The 20,016-nt window shown below is 45.9% G+C and overlaps 1 protein-coding gene across 1 annotated transcript in view; it reads left to right on the forward strand.

Annotated features, from left to right (window-relative positions):
* Nucleotides 1–2,926: 2,926 nt before the first annotated feature.
* Nucleotides 2,927–20,016, forward strand: part of COL6A1 (collagen type VI alpha 1 chain) — a 55,489-nt gene continuing 38,399 nt past the window's right edge. The window contains exons 1-14 of the mRNA XM_088476385.1: nucleotides 2,927–3,226; nucleotides 7,780–7,909; nucleotides 10,703–10,903; nucleotides 11,061–11,220; nucleotides 11,351–11,473; nucleotides 13,499–13,519; nucleotides 13,640–13,660; nucleotides 13,864–13,908; nucleotides 13,991–14,044; nucleotides 14,140–14,184; nucleotides 14,270–14,296; nucleotides 14,545–14,571; nucleotides 16,140–16,184; nucleotides 16,696–16,749. Of these exons, the coding sequence (XP_088332511.1) occupies nucleotides 3,046–3,226; nucleotides 7,780–7,909; nucleotides 10,703–10,903; nucleotides 11,061–11,220; nucleotides 11,351–11,473; nucleotides 13,499–13,519; nucleotides 13,640–13,660; nucleotides 13,864–13,908; nucleotides 13,991–14,044; nucleotides 14,140–14,184; nucleotides 14,270–14,296; nucleotides 14,545–14,571; nucleotides 16,140–16,184; nucleotides 16,696–16,749 (1,134 nt within the window). The 5' untranslated portion in view covers nucleotides 2,927–3,045. The remainder of the gene's footprint in view (nucleotides 3,227–7,779; nucleotides 7,910–10,702; nucleotides 10,904–11,060; nucleotides 11,221–11,350; nucleotides 11,474–13,498; nucleotides 13,520–13,639; nucleotides 13,661–13,863; nucleotides 13,909–13,990; nucleotides 14,045–14,139; nucleotides 14,185–14,269; nucleotides 14,297–14,544; nucleotides 14,572–16,139; nucleotides 16,185–16,695; nucleotides 16,750–20,016) is intronic.

The raw sequence follows: 20,016 nt of genomic DNA on the forward strand, positions 1-20,016 counted from the left end.
TACCGATCCCCTTGACGGATATATTTGTATTTCATAACAATTAAAATTGCCACTTTCTTGGTCATTAATAACACTGTGAAAACACTATTCTTTCTTGTGTTCATTACATAATATTGTGTACCAATAGGGTAATGCAACGATGTCAAGCCGCAGCTCTACCTTCCATGGCCTGTAACTATCCCCATGTGTGCGTCTGATGTGTGAACGCTGCTCTTTTTGGGTCAAGCACATCCTGAAATATGTGTGTTTCCAAGTTCATGTCAGTATGCTCTTTTGATGGACAGGGTTGGATTGCAAAATACGTCCCACTGTACATATGCCCCATCATAGTGATCTATGCTGTCTCTTTATTTGTTTGCTCTGGTACATACTGTTCAGTGATAACATCCAATAGATTAGAAAGTAGTGACTGTTTTGTAGAAATGGACAAATGTGGTTATTAATATAACAACAAACAACTACACACATAAATGCAAATTTAGGTCAAGTCTAACATGTGGAAGGTCACCCTTCACGAGAACTAATACCTGTTCACTTAGTTTGTAATCATGTTGATGTCTGCAGCGTTCGAATGTGTAAATGCTCAATAAAATTAAATATATATAATAATACAATATATTGGGAATCTTCATTAAGTATACTGGAGCTGATTCAGAAATATTCGCTATGATGCGAATGCTCGTAGCTGGCCGATAGTCGCTATCTGCTCATGTGTACGCATTGCAGTGCGTGACCACTGTGAGAGATCGGGATGCGTTTGCTTGCTACATATAGACTGCCCAGGTGAATGAGTGACAGAAGAGGCCGTTTGTGGGTGGTGACAAGGGCTGACCACTGGAAACGGGGGAGTGGAGGTGCGAACGCAGGCGTGCCTGAGTGTCTCAACGCAGTTTCAGAGGCGTGCATAATTAAAAGGCAGCGTCATAGTACAAGTCACTTGGTGGGATTTCACACTGAAGTGATCGCAGTGCTTGCGGCAGGGTATAGTCAACCTCAAACGCTGCCGATGGTACCCGATGTACCAATGCTTGCATACACTTCCTGGAGATGACGTGCGCTAGTGGGCATCTTAAGACAGGCTGGTGGGCGTCTACATACACAAAGCGATCGCATGCTAAAACATATTGAGCGTGTTTATACCTTGCCGTGCAATTGCCTGCCATGCCATCATTTGGCTGAATTTGCATACGCTGGGAGCAAGCGTACACATCATAGCGAGCGGGTCTGAATGAGCTCCACTGTCCGGAAACGCAACATCGGATCACCATCGTGCTCATTGGTTGCGGTGGTCGCAGCCATCGGCCATCTGAGCAAGCCTCACCTTACTCAGAATGACCCCTGGAACTGTTCAGCCGAGGCCAGGAAATCTGGGGCAGAAGACGCAGACACCCCCCCCATTTTCGGGAATGCTGGCCGGCCCCAACCATTCACTGCTCTATGGGCCTGATTCAGAGCCGCTCGTAAGCGGCCGCTCGTTCGTTCCGAACGATGTTCGCACATCTGCGCATGCGTACGGTTTTTAATACGCATGCGCGAACCAGTGAGTGCGGCCGAAAATCATTTGTTCGCTATATAGCGAATGCCTGCTATTTTGAATGACAGGATGAGGCGAATGTGGGTGGTAACAGGGGATGGTGCTTGAAAACGGGGAGTGGAATTCAGAACGCAGGCGTGCTTAAAGGTCAAAACGGGCGTTTTAAGGGTGTGCATAATTAATACAGCAGCGTCATCGACCACGTCACCTGGTTGTTTTATAGTCGGAACTGCTCGTAAGATACAGTAGCGGTAGGAAAAACCAACCACAACAATAGCGAGCAGTTCATTCACCTTTCGATATACTCGATTAATCTATTAAATAGCGGACATGAAGTATGGTGTGAGCGGCAAGGGGGCGTATTTTTCAAAATTTTTGCTCGCTCGTTCAGACATAGAGGCGTGAACAGACCGCAAAGAGCGAACGGTTCATTTGAATAGCCACCCCTTTTTTTAAACGAACGACCGCAAATAGCGAGCGGCTCTGAATGAGGTCCTATGCTCAATGGAAACTTCAGTACGCGGCAATGACTGCATCTCTAATGCTCAAACAATATAGAAGTTTGAAATACCACATAAGTGGCCGCAAGTGCGAATGGCCGCAGCAACCATATTCATGCACGACTCTATGCGCATAGCCGCAACGCCCGCTGGTTTCCGACTGCGCCGCTGCGGTCATCATTAGTATTGCCACTTACACTTACCGCATGCTGGATGCAAAAGATCCCTAAGAAACAGGCGTCTTTTAGTTACACGCAGGTCTCATAATGGAGGAGGTGTACTAAGCCATGGTGATAGATAAAGTGGCGAGAGATAAAGTACCGACCAATCAGCTCCTAACTGAACCGGCTGCACACGGAGCTTCCGTCAAGGTGCGTACGCATGGCGCAGCGCCTTCGCAGGTCGCTAAAAATCGCTAGATGCTTTTGGACTTGCAAGTGACTCAGAATCAGGTCCTTCAGGTCAAACTCTCTTTTTTATCTAATCTACATAGGTCCAGTATTTTGCTCATTGCCCCGGCCTATTTACTAACATTTCAGTTATACAAGTCATGATCTTTAGTTACTTTATCTACTTTTCAGAACTCCTGCTTTTTAGTATGACGTAATAAAAAATAGTAGTAGTAATATCAATAATAATAAAAGTAGAATAACATTAATAATGTTATTTTATTTGTAATAATGCACAAGCACTCCCCTGCAAAGTCAGCATTAAACCTCATGCTATTTCACCATGACCGCCCCCATATGCCAGCCTCAGCAGGTATAGCTCTTAGGAAGGTGGTGGGACACTCTCTGGCCATAGCACTCCTCTGTCAGCCTCATAATACTAACCCTCCTTTTCCCAATTACCAGCCCCTACACTCCACCCTCTGAGTCCCAGCCAGCAGCACTCCCCCCCTCCTTCCCAGCCAGCAGCAGCACTCCCCATCCCTGTAAGCCATCTCCGCTGCTGCTGCATTGCTGGGATCTCACTGAGGCTCTCTCTCCCCTCCTGCAGGGGATCGCTACCATGAAGATGCTTCGGGGATTCCTACCACTGACCCTGCTGCACCTCTGCCTTCTGTTTGAGGGGGGCATCACGCAGCAGGGGTCCTCCAAGGACCCCATCAAAGACCCATCCCAACCTGCCACTGGACCTAACACCAGCATCATCACCCCTGACCCGGACAGACCCAGATCTTCTTACCAAGGTAACAGTAGGGAATGCTGCTTCACTGAGACCTCACTGGAATTATTGTTACACTGATTTTACCTTCTCTATATAACTTGTAACACTATTCATGTGACCATCATCCAAGGCTTTTAGGATGAATTTTATAATCAGCATCTGATAATAACCTGGTCCTCAGTGACCATATGTCACCTCCACCTAAGCCTAGACAATATGTGGCTCTTGTTGAACTACGTCCAGGGTAATGCTGGCATATGTAGTCCTCCGATAGCAGTTTGCCTGTCTCTAAACATCATTCTACTATTTACAAGAGAAGCAAGGCTGTGTTACAGTAGTAAAGCTTACCTGGTATTGTGCAGTGATCTACTGGCATTGAATCATTTTGATTTATGAAGTTATTGGTTAAACTTCAGTAACATACATTATTTATTTTTCTCTACTCATTGTTAGTTATTAATTATATAGAGAGACAGCAATGTACATAAGACAAGATCTCGCAGCCCGGGAATAGGTTGCACCCAAAATCTGTAATGTGAAATATTGCAGTCTGGCGTCTAAAGATAATCGTGGGAGGAGCAATGAGGTTGTGGAGCAGTGGGAGGAGCTAAAACAAAATGGAATATGATCCCTTTTGAACTACAATGGGGGAACAAAAGAGGGTGTACATAGCTATCTGTAGCAATTGTTTTGGAAAAGTTGGTTTTGTAGTTCAACTTTTTCTGTAGTACCATCCAGTCCCATAATCTGAGTTTATGTATGACTGCTCATTGCTTTTGTAATCTTTTGGTAAAATGCCCCCATACTGTCATGCCATGCAGTGTGATGGGCAGGCCACTGCTAGGCCACCGTGTCGACAACACCTCAGACATATTTGTTGCATTAGACTGACATGAATTTAACATTAGGTCCTTGCAATTGACCCAATATGTGTGTATATATGTCAAATTCCTACTTTCACTATATAAATACATTTATGCATACATACATCTATATACATACATACATACAACATACCGTAGCGTAGCTACATACATGCATACAAATAATTTGTGCTGTAAAGCACAGGATTGCAGTTATTTTGGCCCTAACAATGTTTAAATTGTCATGGCCAAAACAGGTCATAAATTCTGAGATACATTAATTGTCAACAAAATAAGAACAAATTATAAATACAGACATACATTAAATAGAACCCAACATATGTACAATAAAGTTTGCTATTGGTGTCAAAATGCAGTAAAGAAATTATATATATATATTCCAAAGGGAACTACTAATTCAGATTCACCAGAAAGAAGATAGTATTCTAGGAGAATAAGTATTCCATTCCGTTATTTGCACACAATCAGCCATATGACAATTGTTTTTCAGTGACGCCAATAATGGAAGTACATTTATAAAGAATGTTTTAGTTCATGGAACTTGCATAAACTGCGCCTTTTTTATATGAATATATATATATATATATATATGTGGTGCATGCCTAATACTGTAAAAATCTGCTACCTCAGTGAGCCAGCTGTAGTTGGTGACTGCACTGGCTACACTGTGGGCCTGATTCAGACCCGCTCGCAAGCGCCCAGCGCTCGCAAGCGCGTCGATAGTCCCCCACTGCGCATGCGCCGCCTCCAGCGTGCGCATTCGCGAGGCCCGTCCAACGACAGCAACTCAGTCGCTACGGGTCTCGCTACAAGACGGGGCGGCTGTCGATGTTGATTGACAGCTCACCCTGTTTTGTAGGCGGGGAGGGGGGTGGCTGCACAAACGCAGGCGTTCACTTAGGAACGCCTGGCGTTTGTGGGCGGCCCTACTGACATCACTCGTGATGTCAGTAGTGGACTTCCTTCGCTATTAGAGCAGGGAGTCCACTCGGGCTTGCGAGAGCTGAGACCCTACCACAGGTTTTCCTCGCCAGCCCGATGGTCGCGATAATCGTGACGGGCTCCAGGCCGCTCGCAAAAGCTGTGGGTGGTTACCCACAGCTTAGCGAGCGGCCTGAAGAAAAAAAAATAAAAATCCAGCGAGCGGCTCAGAATCAGACCCTGTGACTGGCAGCGACTTCCCATTGGAAGCGCTACCTGCCAACCACACACAGGTCAGGCAGTCCTAGGGAGGTGATGTAATCAGGAAGCGGACGGTCTAAATGCCGACTGCCGGCTTGCCGTCTGGCAAATCCCGGCAAGATACTAATGACAGGCGTAGAAAACCCTGTCATTAGACCTATGCCGGGAGACCGACGCCCGGCATACCGAACAAAGGTAAGCCGAGTGCGGACAGCCGCAGGGGGGGGGGGTCAGGCTCCCGGGGGACTTAGGGTTAGGCACCCTCCCAGGAGGGTTAGGTTTAGGCTAGGGGTAGGGGGTGTTAGGGTTAGGCACCCCCGGGGGGATGTTAGGGTTAGGCACCCCCCCGGGAGACTTAGGTTTAGGCTGCGGGAATGTGGGGTTAGGTTTAGGCACTTACAGGGGGGTTAGGGCTAGGCACCCCTAAGGGAGGAGTAGGGGGGAAAATAGGGTTAGTTATACTTACCTTATTAGCGATCGGGAACTTCACCCCTGCCAGGCTTCCGCTGTCGGAATTTGAACCGCCAGGGAGAGGTCATTTCTGCCCATGGGTCTGCCAGTCGACGCTGCGATTAGCAGAGAGCGGCTTCAGTGGAAAGCCTCTTCTGACTTTCTGGCAGCCCTACATGCTTCTAGTGGCTGCAGCCGATGCGGTCCCTAGAAGCTGGTGTTCTGCGCATGTGCGGTCCAACTACCACTTCCCGATGCCTGCCAGATCCATTGTTTAGGCACCGGGACCCAATGGGCCAAGAACTGTCTCCTTCTCTCCGAACTAATGCTGCACAGTGCACGCAGCATGGGCAGCGGCAGCCCCCTCCACCAAGAGGGTAGGAACCGCTGCTGATAATAATTAAGCACATGATGGTGATCCCGTCTATATGTACCGCATTAATGCAGTGTACATGTGATAGGGGATCCCGGTACTGACCGGCCAGTGTCTAAATCTCATTGAGAATTGCATTAGGTCTAGTAAAGGTGAAATACATTACCACTGGGATGACTTAATTGTAGGTTAATGAATGAATGCAGAGCTACATTTGCCATTCCAATCACTGGCAGGAACGGTATGCAGTCTGGAAGCCGGTGGACTTAATCCCAACAGCCGGCTTCCCGACTGCTTAATCCCGTCTCCATCTAGACGCCTGTCATTTTACTGATGCCGGGAGACCAGCGCCCGACATCCCGATCGAAGTGATCCCGGGCACCGCTGCGGACAGCCGCGGGGGGGAAGGGTTAGGTTTAGGGCTCCCGGGGGGGATTTAGGGTTAGGCACCCACCCGGAGGACTTAGGTTTAGGCAGCGGGGAAGGGGGGGTTAGGTTTAGGCACTGGGGTGAAAGTTAGGGTTAGGCACCCTAAAGGAGGGTTAGGGGGGGGAATAGGTTAGTGAATACTTACCTGGGGATGATCGGGATTTTCATCCTGTTCGGGCTGCCGCTGTCGGGATTTGAACCGCTGGCCAGGGGTCCGGCGGTAAATCATACCGATTCTGCAGGGACTACGTTAATTATACTAAAGACCACAATCAACAAGAGCATGGGGCCGAGGTGTGTCTTGACTGCCCCCTTTGTTTGGCAGGAGGGCCTATCTTTGTGTAGTTTGTACAGAAATGAACAAAGCACCATACTTGCCTACTCTCCGGGAACCTGCGGGTGGCTCCCGATTTCAGGTACACCCCCCCGCACCCCCGGAAAAGTAGGCACTTTCCCCTAACCCTGCCCACTTCCTAGTGCAGTGGGCAGAATGCGGAGAATCTTACCGTTAATCCATGGTACGGCGGGAGGGGGCGGGCTTGCAGCACTTCGTCGTGAGGGGGCAGGGCATAATGACGCGATAGCCCCGTCCCCATTACAGCCCACCTCCATCTAGGGAAAGAGCCTTCTCCCGGAGAGCACCATTTAAATGTCGGTAAGTATGCAAAGCTCCCATGTCCATCTGTGGTCCGAATGCACCAGATGACTGACCCTCAAATAGAGTTACAATGTAAAAATTCAAGTGCACAGTCTGGAACCTGAACCCTAGAGGAGGGAGTGTACCCTCAGGCAGTGGAGCCCACCAGGGATTTCCCCTGTACCCCAGTGGGCCAGTCCAACTCTGAGACTCACTGTCATTTAGAAATCAAAAGTGGATTTTAATGCTGGAGTTTGGTCTACTCTCCTGGGATTCTGGGAGAGTTCTCCCACAATTCAGCAGTCTCCTGGACATTCTAGGAAGTATGGAAATAGCATATACACAAAAGGGCTGGGTCTATATGCTAGATATTTAAAATAATCAACAGGTGGCAGGAGCTTGCCAGGACAAAGGCAGTTTTTTGAGTCCCACTCCTAGCGTACCTACATATAATTCCTGTTCTTCTTAGCAATAGTACCATTGTTGGATATTTAAATAAATACATTTGTGTAACACAATACTGTTTGTCAATGTCTACTAATATATCAATGAGAGACTGTGTATGCACCATCTTATTAATTGTAGTCATATACACTTATTTACAATTTACTTGCCTACAGACTGTCCCGTGGATATCTTCTTCGTGTTGGACACATCAGAAAGTGTTGCACTTCGTGTGAAACCATTCAAGATTCTCGTTGAACAAGTCAAGGACTTTACCAAGCAATTTATAGATAAACTCATAACAAGGTAAAATCTCCAAATAATATGTTAAAGGGGCACTCTTCCCACAATATAGAAGAATATATCATTCTTTGTATGCAGTACAGTGCTGTTGGATTCCTACAAGCTCTCACTTTAGGACTGCAGTGAACAATTAGGATAAGCCTTATTCTTGCTTTAAGGGCATAACAAGAACTTTGTGTTCAATAACAAAATGTCCGCCCTCCCTTACTCCTTACTCTTCAGAGCCACAGCCAGCTCCTCTTTTTCCGCTGCATGTCCCTTCTCACTTCCTGCTCAGAGTGGAAGGAAACACAGAGGTCCTGACATACTTTCTGGCTTTTGGGACCACCCCTGAGGTGTGGCTTACATCATCATGGTCACACTCTCCCCTGTGTCAGAATACCACAAATTGTGGCTGCATGCCGTGGGGACGGGGGTCATGATGATACATTTCACAGTGAATCCCATTATCGAGCCACGCCCATATCACTAGGAAAGTGGGTGACATCCAGGAGGGTTCCATACTCTCCAGGGAGTCTGGGAGAACTAGGGATGGCAATTGGTGGGTTAACCATCGACGGTGCCATTGGTGGTAAACCACAGTGATATGAAACCATCAATGGGAAACTATCAATTCTCCAACCGATGGTCATCCCTGCTCTCTTACTCACCAGACAGTGAACCATTAAGAGTTGGGGGAAGGGCTTCATGGGTCTCATCAGGGTACAGAGCTATGTTCAGTGTCCCAGCGCCAGTGTGAAAAAAAAACCCATTGTCTGGCTCTGTGCCATCGATGGTGGAGAACCATTGGATCACCACAATTGATGGCAAAACCATCAACCATCAACCATCAGTGGTTAACCACCAATGGTTGGCAACCATTATTGGTTGATGGCCATCCCTAGGAAGAACTCACTGAAAATCAGGAGTGGAAAGTAGGCAATTTTTTTTCTGAAACTAATTTAATTTTAGAGCACCAAACCATATACAGTGCAGTGGGGGCATGTCGTCAAAGCAGGATGATTAGCAGGGGTGCTGAAAGGGAGGGGAGCGAGTACAAATTAGCCAGGTCTGGGCCTTTGTAGGGGAAGCATGACCTGCAATGGCGCGACCACGTGCCCCGTTAAGCGTGATGCAGCTTTGAGGAAAAGTTATGTAAATAAAAATGCGCCGTAGCTCTGCTCCCCTCCAGTGGCCACATCCAGCACTGGCCCAACTGAAGGCTCAGAAGCCCTAATGCTCAGAAGCAGCACAGGGCCTGAAGGGCCCCATACCAGCTTCTGCCCCAGTAGTAACACACTTCATTGTGCTGGAGCTGAGAACAACGAGCTTTGAAGGAAGAAGTAAAAATATGTAGTTCATAAACTGAGATACAGTAGTTATCTTTGCCTGTGTAGTACAGTACACCTCAGCAGTGGGCAGTCTGACCATGTCCAGTTTTCGTTGGATCTGAGTCCCAATATGTTGGGTAAAAGGAGCTTCTAGTTTGTCCTTGGCATTGGGTTGGTGCTGGGCTATGTCAAATAATTTTTTGATAAATATTTTCAACAGGGTGATCAAGGAGTATGTATATTTTGAGCAATTTAATTGTATTATTTCTAACTTACTTTTTGGTATAATGGGCAGACGTTTTACCATGGGAAGCTAGTCATATATGGACCCTATGGCAAGATTAGGTGGTCTTGTGCAAATGCTCTCTGAGACCTGTTCTTCTTGGAAACTGTTCTTCCTGGGAATGCAGAACTCCGCAGATGAGGTGGTGGACCAATAGAAAGCTGCAGTTTTATACTCGTCCGCTATATCTCCACCCAGGATGCAGGTCCTGCAGCTCGGATGATGAGATGGGGAATACCAGTTCATTTTAATATTACCCAGACCATCAGAGTCCAGGGATATGGAGAAACCACATCATTGTGCTGCCTTATTGTAATTATAACAGAATCCCTGGTCAAAGCAGTACTGGTGCCACTACTAAACCAGCCATGGCGCTTTTCATGGCTGTATTCCTGAAGAGCACTGCCGCTCTAACAGTGTCCCTGGACGATGGGCTCTGATAATGGTAATGTATGAATGACACAATGAGTGATTAGCTTTTATCAGTCTGCTGCTGATCAGACAATGACAGCTTATATGATTGAGTGGTATGGATGTAGTTCACATATCTACTTTTAAGGTATGTAAGATAACCCTCAAAGTATGATATTTCTAAATAGGACATTTTAAATCACCATTAATCTGTTTGTCATATCAGTGCATGAATGCATGGCATACATAGTTTATATCCTTAGGAGGACATTACAATATTGCCAGTCGTCACCCATTATTATTTTATGGATGTGGCCACTCAATGTAATGCTCATCTATAAAACATAACATTCTACATACCACCCCAATGAAATAAGTTCGTCAATGCATCTGTGGACACGCAGGGATCATTTATGACGGCTAACGGAAGTTGATTTACAAATCACAGGGAAAGTGAAAAGTTGACATCATGTTCGGCAGTTTGCACTAGTGCACCTAGATTTCCGCCAAAGTGCATGGGTTTAAAGGACAATGTGGTGGCATTGCGGAGAAGCAGAGCTTTACCTGGGCTGATAGTAGGATAGGTTGACTGGAGCGATATTGTCACTGGCAAATTATTACCTTTGTATTATTAAAATGACAAAAAGCAGGAAGGAGGGAGCGTTTTTAGGGACCTTATACACTGCAGATGATGAGCATTAGATTAGCATCTACAGTGCACTGACCTCATCTCCATGTAATGAGTATGTAAGCGTAACTCACAATAACTCTACAACACCTTTCTGACTGTAGGTATTATCGCTGTGACCGCAACCTTGTATGGAACGCAGGAGCTCTGCACTACAGTGACGAAGTCAAGTTAATCAAGTCCCTGACCAATTTGCCCAGTGGCCGGGATGCCCTGAAGAAGGAAGTTGACAATGTGGAGTACATCGGCAAAGGGACCCACACTGACTGTGCCATCAAAAGGGGCATTGAACAGATCATGATTGGGTTAGTGTAACAGTTAATAAAATTGTATCAATTCTAGGTCGGGCTCAGTAACTCATTTAAATGTATTATTCTCTTCATTGTCTCAATATATCTATACTCAAAATGGATGGATTTAGGTTTTGTTCAGTTGACATCCAACATGTTTTTCACCTGACAGGGGGTCCCACCAGAGTGATAACAAGTATCTAGTAGTGGTGACAGATGGCCATCCCCTGGATGGATACAAGGAGCCATGCGGTGGTCTAGAAGATGCAGTTAATGAAGCCAAAAACCTGAACATAAAAATCTTCTCTGTTGCCATCTCACCAAACCACCTGGTAAGATATGCTGTAGCATGCACGTATAGCACCGCACATGGAGAGAGCAATATTTCCAGTTTATATAAATAAACTAATCTAGGATGCCCTAATTCTTCATAACTGCTCTCTTCTCTGGTCATGTCTCCAGGAACCACGTCTCGGTGTTATCGCCTCTGATCCACACTATCGGCAAAACTTCACAGCCACCAGTGCCTCCGGCCTGTCCAGTCAGGAGATGCATAATACCATTGATACCATTATAAACACCATTGTAAGTAATTAACAATACACAGGTCTTAAAATTGTTATTGTCATTTATATAACTCTATTTCGCTAGTCAGAAGCAATGATAAAAAACCAAACTGTATCCGTATAATTTATTCTCATTCATTTGGATTCTTTAAGCCTGAAGACTTCATTCAAAAAAATATATAGCACAACAGTGATCCCTATGCATAAGTGCAACAGAGTTGCTTAGAGTGTCAGGCCAACTTGTAGTTATGTGCACACAGCACATAGGTAGGAAGACTAATGTAATAAACTCCACCTATTTACATGAGGGGGCGGAAACCACTGTGTGGACTTACAGTAAATTGTGTTTGTACATCACACTGTATAGCTTTTTATATAATATAGTGTTTACTTTGAATTGATTGCAAACAAAAGCCATCATAAGAAAGCAATCTGTAGTACACTGACCTATACTTTGTACCGTGGACAGTGTGACTGATTTCAAGGTACTGTAGATACAGCTCAAGCAAACACAAGTCAGTTGGAGGCTTTTGGAAGTTTAATATTATTTATGCAATCAAAGCTGTTTTAAGATAGTGGTTTTCAGTAGATTTCATAGCAAGTACATTATGCATAAAGTACTGTAAATGTTATACAGAACAGAAGTAAGAAATAGGGGGAAATTAATGACGTGATTTGTCAAAATGAAAAACCCGTTGCAAAAATTGCAGAAAATCACAGATTTTGGCAAATTGCTCTTCAGTACATTTCCCCCATATTGGTGGTCATTATACTTTGAAGTGCATTGCATTATTATTAGTATACTAGTGTAACGTATCCAGCATATGCAAGCAGGGCCGGCAACAGAAATCTTGGGGCCCGGTACTTTGATGTCTCTGGGCCCCACCCCCCTCAACCCTGCCCCCCCCCACACACACCACCACCCCGAACCTCATCGCACTAGATCCCGCACCTACATATCCCTTCCCGGTGTATGATATGTGAGGCAAGATCATTTTAATTTAAAGATCTCCTAGTCTTTAAATAAAGTAAAAAACAAAATACACTGCGGCTTACCACTAGCTGTCTATCTAACCGATGAGGCTCTTCCAGTTCTTCTTGCTGACAGTTGTTGTGGCAGCCCGGGGTGGGAAGGCAGGCTGTCTGCAGCCAGTCAGTGGTGCTGCAGGGAGCGTACAGTAGTGCTGTGTGCTGTGCGGCCGTGCTTACAGTCAGGCCGCGCAACAAGTTTTCTCCCGCCCGTTTCAGGCCCCTGGGTGGACGCAGCTGCAGTGAGGCAGGGACAGAAGGGCTGGGGCGGGAGGGTGAGCGCAGCGTCGTGTGTAATAACGTCACCGGATCATTAATTATTATGTGCAGCACGGACCAAGTGACGGTGCCCGGGGAAGGGGGAAGAGAAATGGGGGTGCCATGGCCAGCTTGATTGTTTTATTTTGCTTAATTGCGCGGCCGGCGCGGTACGGCTGTATATGAAATGTAGTTGCTGCAGCAGCCATGTCGCTTTGTGACCCTTTAAACCTAGGGCCCCTCTGAGTCTCAGAGCCCCTCTGAACCTCAGGGCCCGGTACAGGTGTACCCTTAGTACCCCCCTATTGCCGGGCCTGTATGCAAGGTCACCTCAGTCTCTGCCATCTCCTCCCCCCCCCCCCGTCCGCTCTGGCCAGCCCCTCCCCCTCACGGCTCCATCACTGTCTTTCTGTCTCCCCAACCCCCCCCACGTTGCCTCATCCCACCCCTCTGCTCCCATATTAAACACGGGGGCTGTTCCTCGTCTCCTAAGTATGTCCACGTCGCCCTTGCAGTGGGAGCCCTTGACTTCTACTGTGCATGCATTGAGGAGGCGGAACAGACCTTCTGCAGTTATTATATAGAAATAATAGTATGTATTTCAGCTAAAGAGGGTAATTTGTGGTAATATTTGTATTACATGTCTTATTTCATGCTGTAACACTATATTATTGTTATAGGGCACTCAATAATACTCCTAGCATTGTGTGATGCTTCAGTAATCCATATTAATCTTTCTTTCTTTCTTTCTTTTCAGGTTGCTAATGGTGAACAAGAGGTAAGTACTACAAAAGTGTAAAATACTATAAAGTATATGCGAGTAATTATATAAAGCAATACACAATACACCTCTGTATTACAACATGATAATGCTACGCTCCCTCTCTTCTCATTGCAGTGCTGCACTTATGAGTGTCAGGTAAGGAGCTCATGTAAGCTGAGTGCTATAAGTGGTCTGCGTGTGTGTTACGAAACGCGCTATTACCGACGCAGATGATGTTATGAAGATCGGCCATTGCTGTTACGTGGACTTTTTACAAACATAGATTGGATGATAATTGCTGTAATCTGTTGCTTTATTTCTCAAGGACTTTCTTTAAATATTTTATTTTTCTCCCTCAGCCTCCACGTGGAATTCAAGGACCACCAGGTCTCCCAGGGGAAGAGGTAAGGGGTATAAACAAGGAGAGTAGTATAACTGCAAAAATGGCCAAACTTTCCTAACAGTTTACTGTCTGGGCATTTTCAGGGAGAAACTGGTAAGACAGGACTTCCAGGAGACCGTGGACCACCAGGAGACCCCGTGAGTACAACAATTCCCAGAGTTAATGCTCAGTAATGTTTATAACCTATGGCCCGAACATATAAATCTAATCTTGTGTGTGTGTCTTTCGGCAGGGCCGCCAAGGTGACATTGGACCTGTGGGATATCAGGGAATGAAGGTATGCTCTCTGTACTGTACTTGCTACCTGACACTATAGATGTTTCTGTGATCAGATCCTCAAACTGTGCTCTCTTCCTCTGTAGGGCGACCAAGGAGTCCGAGGAGAAAAGGTGAGTTGGGCACAAGGAGTCTTTCAATATCTCACATTTGATCCCGCAGAGAATCATCCACCTATATCTGTAGCGGAAGGGTAACTGTATGGTGACAAAAAGAGTCCGTGAAGATTTGTATGTGAAAGCCCTTGTAGTAAAGCTTATAGTCTAGGGGTCTATTTGATAATTTAATATTACATTAACATCCCCATTGATTTAGATTGTAATCTGTTATGACCTAATAGTCCTGATTTTATTTTTGACAGGGTGGAAGAGGAGGAAAGGGGTCAAAAGTAAGTGTTCGCTGTCTTCACAGTAGTTTTTTGCTACACAACCCTCTTCTGCTTCTTAATTAAGCATCAATATAATCTTTATATTATCACCTAAACTAGTATTTCCGCTGATACCTATCTTTACTTGAACACTATGTCCGACTACTCAATCTGTGATTTCTCAACATCAGCCTTTCACATGCAACAGTTCCTTTTCTTTCTCATTGTGGCCACCCAACAGCAACTATGAACATGGCCCATAACCTTTAGCAAAGGCCATAATACAGTATGTGACTGTCGGTAGCATACAGCCATTGGCTGTTAATGTGAGATTGTACACAACATTTAAAGTCTATGAACTCCAACCGACACCGGAACTAGGCATTCGTATTTTTACAATGTATCTCAAAATGTTCCTGCCAACCATTAACTGGAGTAATAATTATACCAGTAGTCAACTGTAACCATCGGATTACTACCCAGGAAAGCCGGGTACACACTGGATGTCATTCCGATTTGGCCAAATCTGAATGGCAAATCAGGCATATCGCTCAATGTGTATGCCCGATTTGCACTCTCCTGCAGGCGCATTCGATAGCGTCCGGTCGGCCATGCTGCACGGCCAATCACACAATATCGCAGACGGCGCTGTGCATGTAATTGAAGGACAGAACGAGTGATCGTTCCGTCCTTCATTACATCACTGTAATGTGTATCGGCAATCATGCGATGTCCAGGGGGGCACGATTGCCAGTCGCTAAAGCGTGTACAAGGCATAATATCTTTCAGTCTGTAAATTTCACATTCATTATCACCTTAACAAACTACCAATTCAAATAATAACTTTTCTTTTGCTTATCTTATTGCCCCCCCTGTAATCAATCAATTAATCAATCAATCAAACCTCCTGTTATATAGCCTCTAGCTTGCCTCACATTTATACATTTTGTCCCTAATACTATAAATATAGCCAGTGCTTTTTTTCTATAAATAAATGTACCGGTACTCTGAGTAATGGTACCGGTACTCATCTAAAGTTACAGTGGTACAAGATTTATGGTAGCTTCTGTACTCTGGATAAAGCTGGGTACACACCTTTGAGATCCCCGGCTGATCGGGTTAAACGCTTCCGATCAGCCGAGCAGTGTGTCCCCAGCATAACCCCCTTTCAGCTGCCTGCAGCCCCCTATAGCTCAGTGTGTCCTGGCTTCTATGGGATTGGGAGGTCGGGCCAAGAAATATTAAACAGCACATAAGATGCATCCTCCCGATCCCGTCCGTTGCATGGGCGTTTTATAAGCCGTTTATCGGCTAACGCTCCTACAATGGCACGGCATATGCACCTATACAATCATCGGCCCAATCACCTGATATCTGGAACTAGTTATAATAGAAACAATTTCAAATTAAACATAAAAGTGCAGCTACTGCACCACCTCTGAGCATCTCCAGAAAACAGTTCATATCTCTTTCCCGTCTTCATCTCTGTCTGCATCCTGTGTCCAATACCAGTCTGCTTCCTACCACCAGTGGTTGCCCTAAACTTTACTGTGTTCTCTAAAGGCTCCATATCTTTATTTTTTTTACAGGGTGACAAAGGAAAAAGTGGAACTGATGGTATTGACGGACAAAAAGTGAGTGCTAGTGAAATGTCAACACAATAAGGTCACTATCAAAGTGTAAACTAGGAGTATAATGCGGCGATTCTCGGGTCCATGGGGAGGGGGCTGTGTCAATATGACGCGATTCTATGAGAACTGTGTCATTTTGGCCCCATCCCCTTCTCATAGACCCGACATTTGCGGCATTGTGCTGCAAGGGGGCGGGGCCTAATGGCGTCGCTTCTATCACCAGTCAGCTGCATCTCACTCTCCTGAGGGAGATTTCTTACCTCCATTTCTGTATTTATTTGACAAAATGGTCCGAGTAGGGGGGATAGAGCATAAAGAGTGGGGAATGTATCTATTTATATTATGTGCTATGCTCAAAAGCAAACGCAGCTGTTCTGAGAAATATGCGCTGCATATTTGTTTGTGTGATATAGATTATCTCCAGTGACTCAAACATTCTGACACACTCTAATTCAGTTGTCCCCTGAGTATTCAGGTTTATTTACACATGTGCCATTTGGTATATTTCTAATAGGGGGAAGATGGAGAATCTGGATTCGCCGGTTGTAAAGGATCACCAGGTTTTGAGGTAAATATAAAAATAAAAGCTTAGGTGCGTTCTAGATTTACTTGTTTAAATAAACTGTACTTACTGTATATCTGTTTCAACATTTTCTGTGGAAGATATTACAGCTGTATAACATATTTGCATACTCTCCTGCATGGTTGAGGGAGATTCACAATTTCTGGGGTGTTCTCGCAGACTTCAGGAAGAGCAGGGCACCCTTTCTAGCAGACCTCAGGAGGAGCAGGGCCCCCTTTCTAGCAGACTTTAAGAAGAGCAGTGCATCCTTTCTAGCAGACTTCAGGAAGAGCGGAGCACCCTTTCTAGCAGGCTTCAGGAAGAGCGGAGCACCCTTTCTAGCAGGCTTCAGGAAGAGCGGAGCACCCTTTCTAGCAGACTTGAGGAAGGGCAGGGCACCCTTTCTAGCAGAATTCATCAAGACCAGGGCACCCTTTCTAGCAGACTTTAAGAAGAGCAGTGCATCCTTTCTAGCAGACTTCAGGAAGAGCAGGGCACCCTTTCTAGCAGACTTCAGGAAGAGCAGGGCACCCTTTCTAGCAGACTTCAGGAAGAGCAGGGCACCGTTTCTAGGAGAGTTCAGGAAGAGCAGGGCACCCTTTCTAGCAAGACTTCAGGAAGAGCAGGGCACCCTTTCTAGCAGACTTTAAGAAGAGCAGTGCATCCTTTCTAGCAGACTTCAGGAAGAGCGGAGCACCCTTTCTAGCAGGCTTCAGGAAGAGCGGAGCACCCTTTCTAGCAGACTTGAGGAAGGGCAGGGCACCCTTTCTAGCAGAATTCATCAAGACCAGGGCACCCTTTCTAGCAGACTTTAAGAAGAGCAGTGCATCCTTTCTAGCAGACTTCAGGAAGAGCAGGGCACCCTTTCTAGCAGACTTCAGGAAGAGCAGGGCACCCTTTCTAGCAGACTTCAGGAAGAGCAGGGCACCGTTTCTAGGAGAGTTCAGGAAGAGCAGGGCACCCTTTCTAGCAAGACTTCAGGAAGAGCAGGGCACCCTTCCTAGCAAGACTTCAGGAAGAGCAGGGCACCCTTCCTAGCAAGACATCAGGAAGAGCAGGGCACCCTTTCTATCACACTTCAGGAAGAGCGGGGCAGCCTTTCCAGCAGGCTTCAGGAAGAGCAGGGCACCCTTTCTTGCAGACTTCAGGAGGAGTAGGCCACCCTTTCTTGCAGACTTCAGGAACAGCAGGGCACCCTTTCTAGCAAGACTTCAGGAAGAGCAGGGCACCGTTTCTAGGAGAGTTCAGGAAGAGCAGGGCACCCTTTCTAGCAAGACTTCAGGAAGAGCAGGGCACCCTTTCTAGCAAGACTTCAGGAAGAGCAGGGCACCCTTCCTAGCAAGACATCAGGAAGAGCAGGGCACCCTTTCTATCACACTTCAGGAAGAGCGGGACAGCCTTTCCAGCAGGCTTCAGGAAGAGCAGGGCACCCTTTCTTGCAGACTTCAGGAGGAGTAGGCCACCCTTTCTTGCAGACTTCAGGAACAGCAGGGCACCCTTTCTAGCAAGACTTCAGGAAGAGCAGGGCACCCTTTCTAGCAAGACTTCAGGAAGAGCAGGGCACCCTTCCTAGCAAGACATCAGGAAGAGCAGGGCACCCTTTCTATCAGACATCAGGAAGAGCAGGGCACCCTTTTTAGCAGACTTTAGGAAGAGCGGGGCACCCTTTCTAGCACACTTCAGGAAACGCAGGGCACCCTTTCTAGCAGACTTCAGGAAGAGCAGGGCACCCTTTCTAGCAGACCTCAGAAAGAACAGGGCACCCTTTCTAGCAGACCTCAGAAAAAGCGGGGCAGACTTCAGGAAGAACAGGGCACCCTTTCTAGCAGACTTCAGGAAGAGCAGGGCACCCTTTCTAGCAGACTTCAGGAAGAGCAGGGCACCGTTTCTACCAGACCTTAGAGAGAGCGGTGCACCCTCCTCTTCCCTAGTGAAATGGATGGAGTGGGGGCTTGATGACGCCATTCACTAAAGATTGTGTCATCATTGCCACGCCTGCTGCTGAGTGATGCTGCAAATAACGTCATGGGGTCGGGGGCATCATGATGTGAATCACATTACCAATCTCCACGCACTTCTCTCTTGCATCCTTTCTCCAGGATGGATCATCTTTAAAGGTTATACCTCAAAAATAGGCAAGAATGCTGTACATCCATGTAGGTGCTGCATATTCAGTGCAGTTGTAATCAAAGCGCACTGTTGCAGAGACTTGGGCAGTGCCAATTCAATGACAAGTGAATCGATCAAGGGGTTGATGTATCAAGCACCGATAAGAATGGATAAGTGGACCACTGGAAAAGTGGCCTCTATCAACAAATCAGCTTTGAGATAGCATTTATCAAGTACATTCTATAAAATGAAGCTGGTCCACTTTTATACTCTTCTCACTGATACATCAACCCCCAAGTTACTGGTGTTTATCTGAAGTTTCTACTGAATCTTCCTGCATTCCTATAAGAAAATATCACACCCGATTTAGTTAATGGATTAATTTATGCGCAGTGGGAAGCCCCTTCAATGGCTCCCACTGCTGGAGCGAAGAGACAGACCTTAGCTTAACAGAAAAGAGGAGGACCCATCAAAGAATACCCATAGTTGAGAGGGGGTGGAGCGAGATAGAGCATGGGGCAGAGCAGCAGAAAGAGAGTGGGCATAGCAGAACTGAGGACAGGATGGGGCGGAGTAGCGGACACAGAGTGGGGTGGTACAGAACAGGGCAGAGAGTGGAGTGAGCGGGATAGAGATGGGTGCTGCTCACCTTATAAAGGTGAAACACTGTAACATCAGCCCTATCTCTGGTCTATATTACAGATGTTAAACAGTTTAAATTTGCTTGACTTTCGATTGAATTTCACCAGTATGACAACCACAAAAACATGGCTTCATTGGCTGTGGGACTGATTCGGCTTTACAGTTTAAAATTTACGGTTGGCTTTCACCATTCTCACGTGGCATATGACTCAAAAACTGTCAATCAGGCTCGTACATGGTTGAACTAGCTCTAATATGTTCAAAAACTTGGACTTTGTTTTTTTTTTTTTTTTAATTCAGATACATTTTTGGCATTTTAGAACCAAATTGCTGAAAGTGGTCTGTTACTGAATATTTTGTAAAACACAATACAGTTTAACATTGAAAACACTTCAGCTAAACGATATGCTGGAATAAAGTCAGCTCAGGAAAGAGTATAGTTTTAAGATACATATGCTGAGAGGGAAGAAGGTCACATAATTAGTTTGTCTAGGTGCTTTAGAGGACAATAACCAAGGCCTC

The sequence above is a fragment of the Taudactylus pleione genome, unplaced genomic scaffold (genome assembly GCF_031769625.1).
Source record: "Taudactylus pleione unplaced genomic scaffold, aTauple2 ptg000188l, whole genome shotgun sequence".
Taxonomy (NCBI): domain Eukaryota; kingdom Metazoa; phylum Chordata; class Amphibia; order Anura; family Myobatrachidae; genus Taudactylus; species Taudactylus pleione.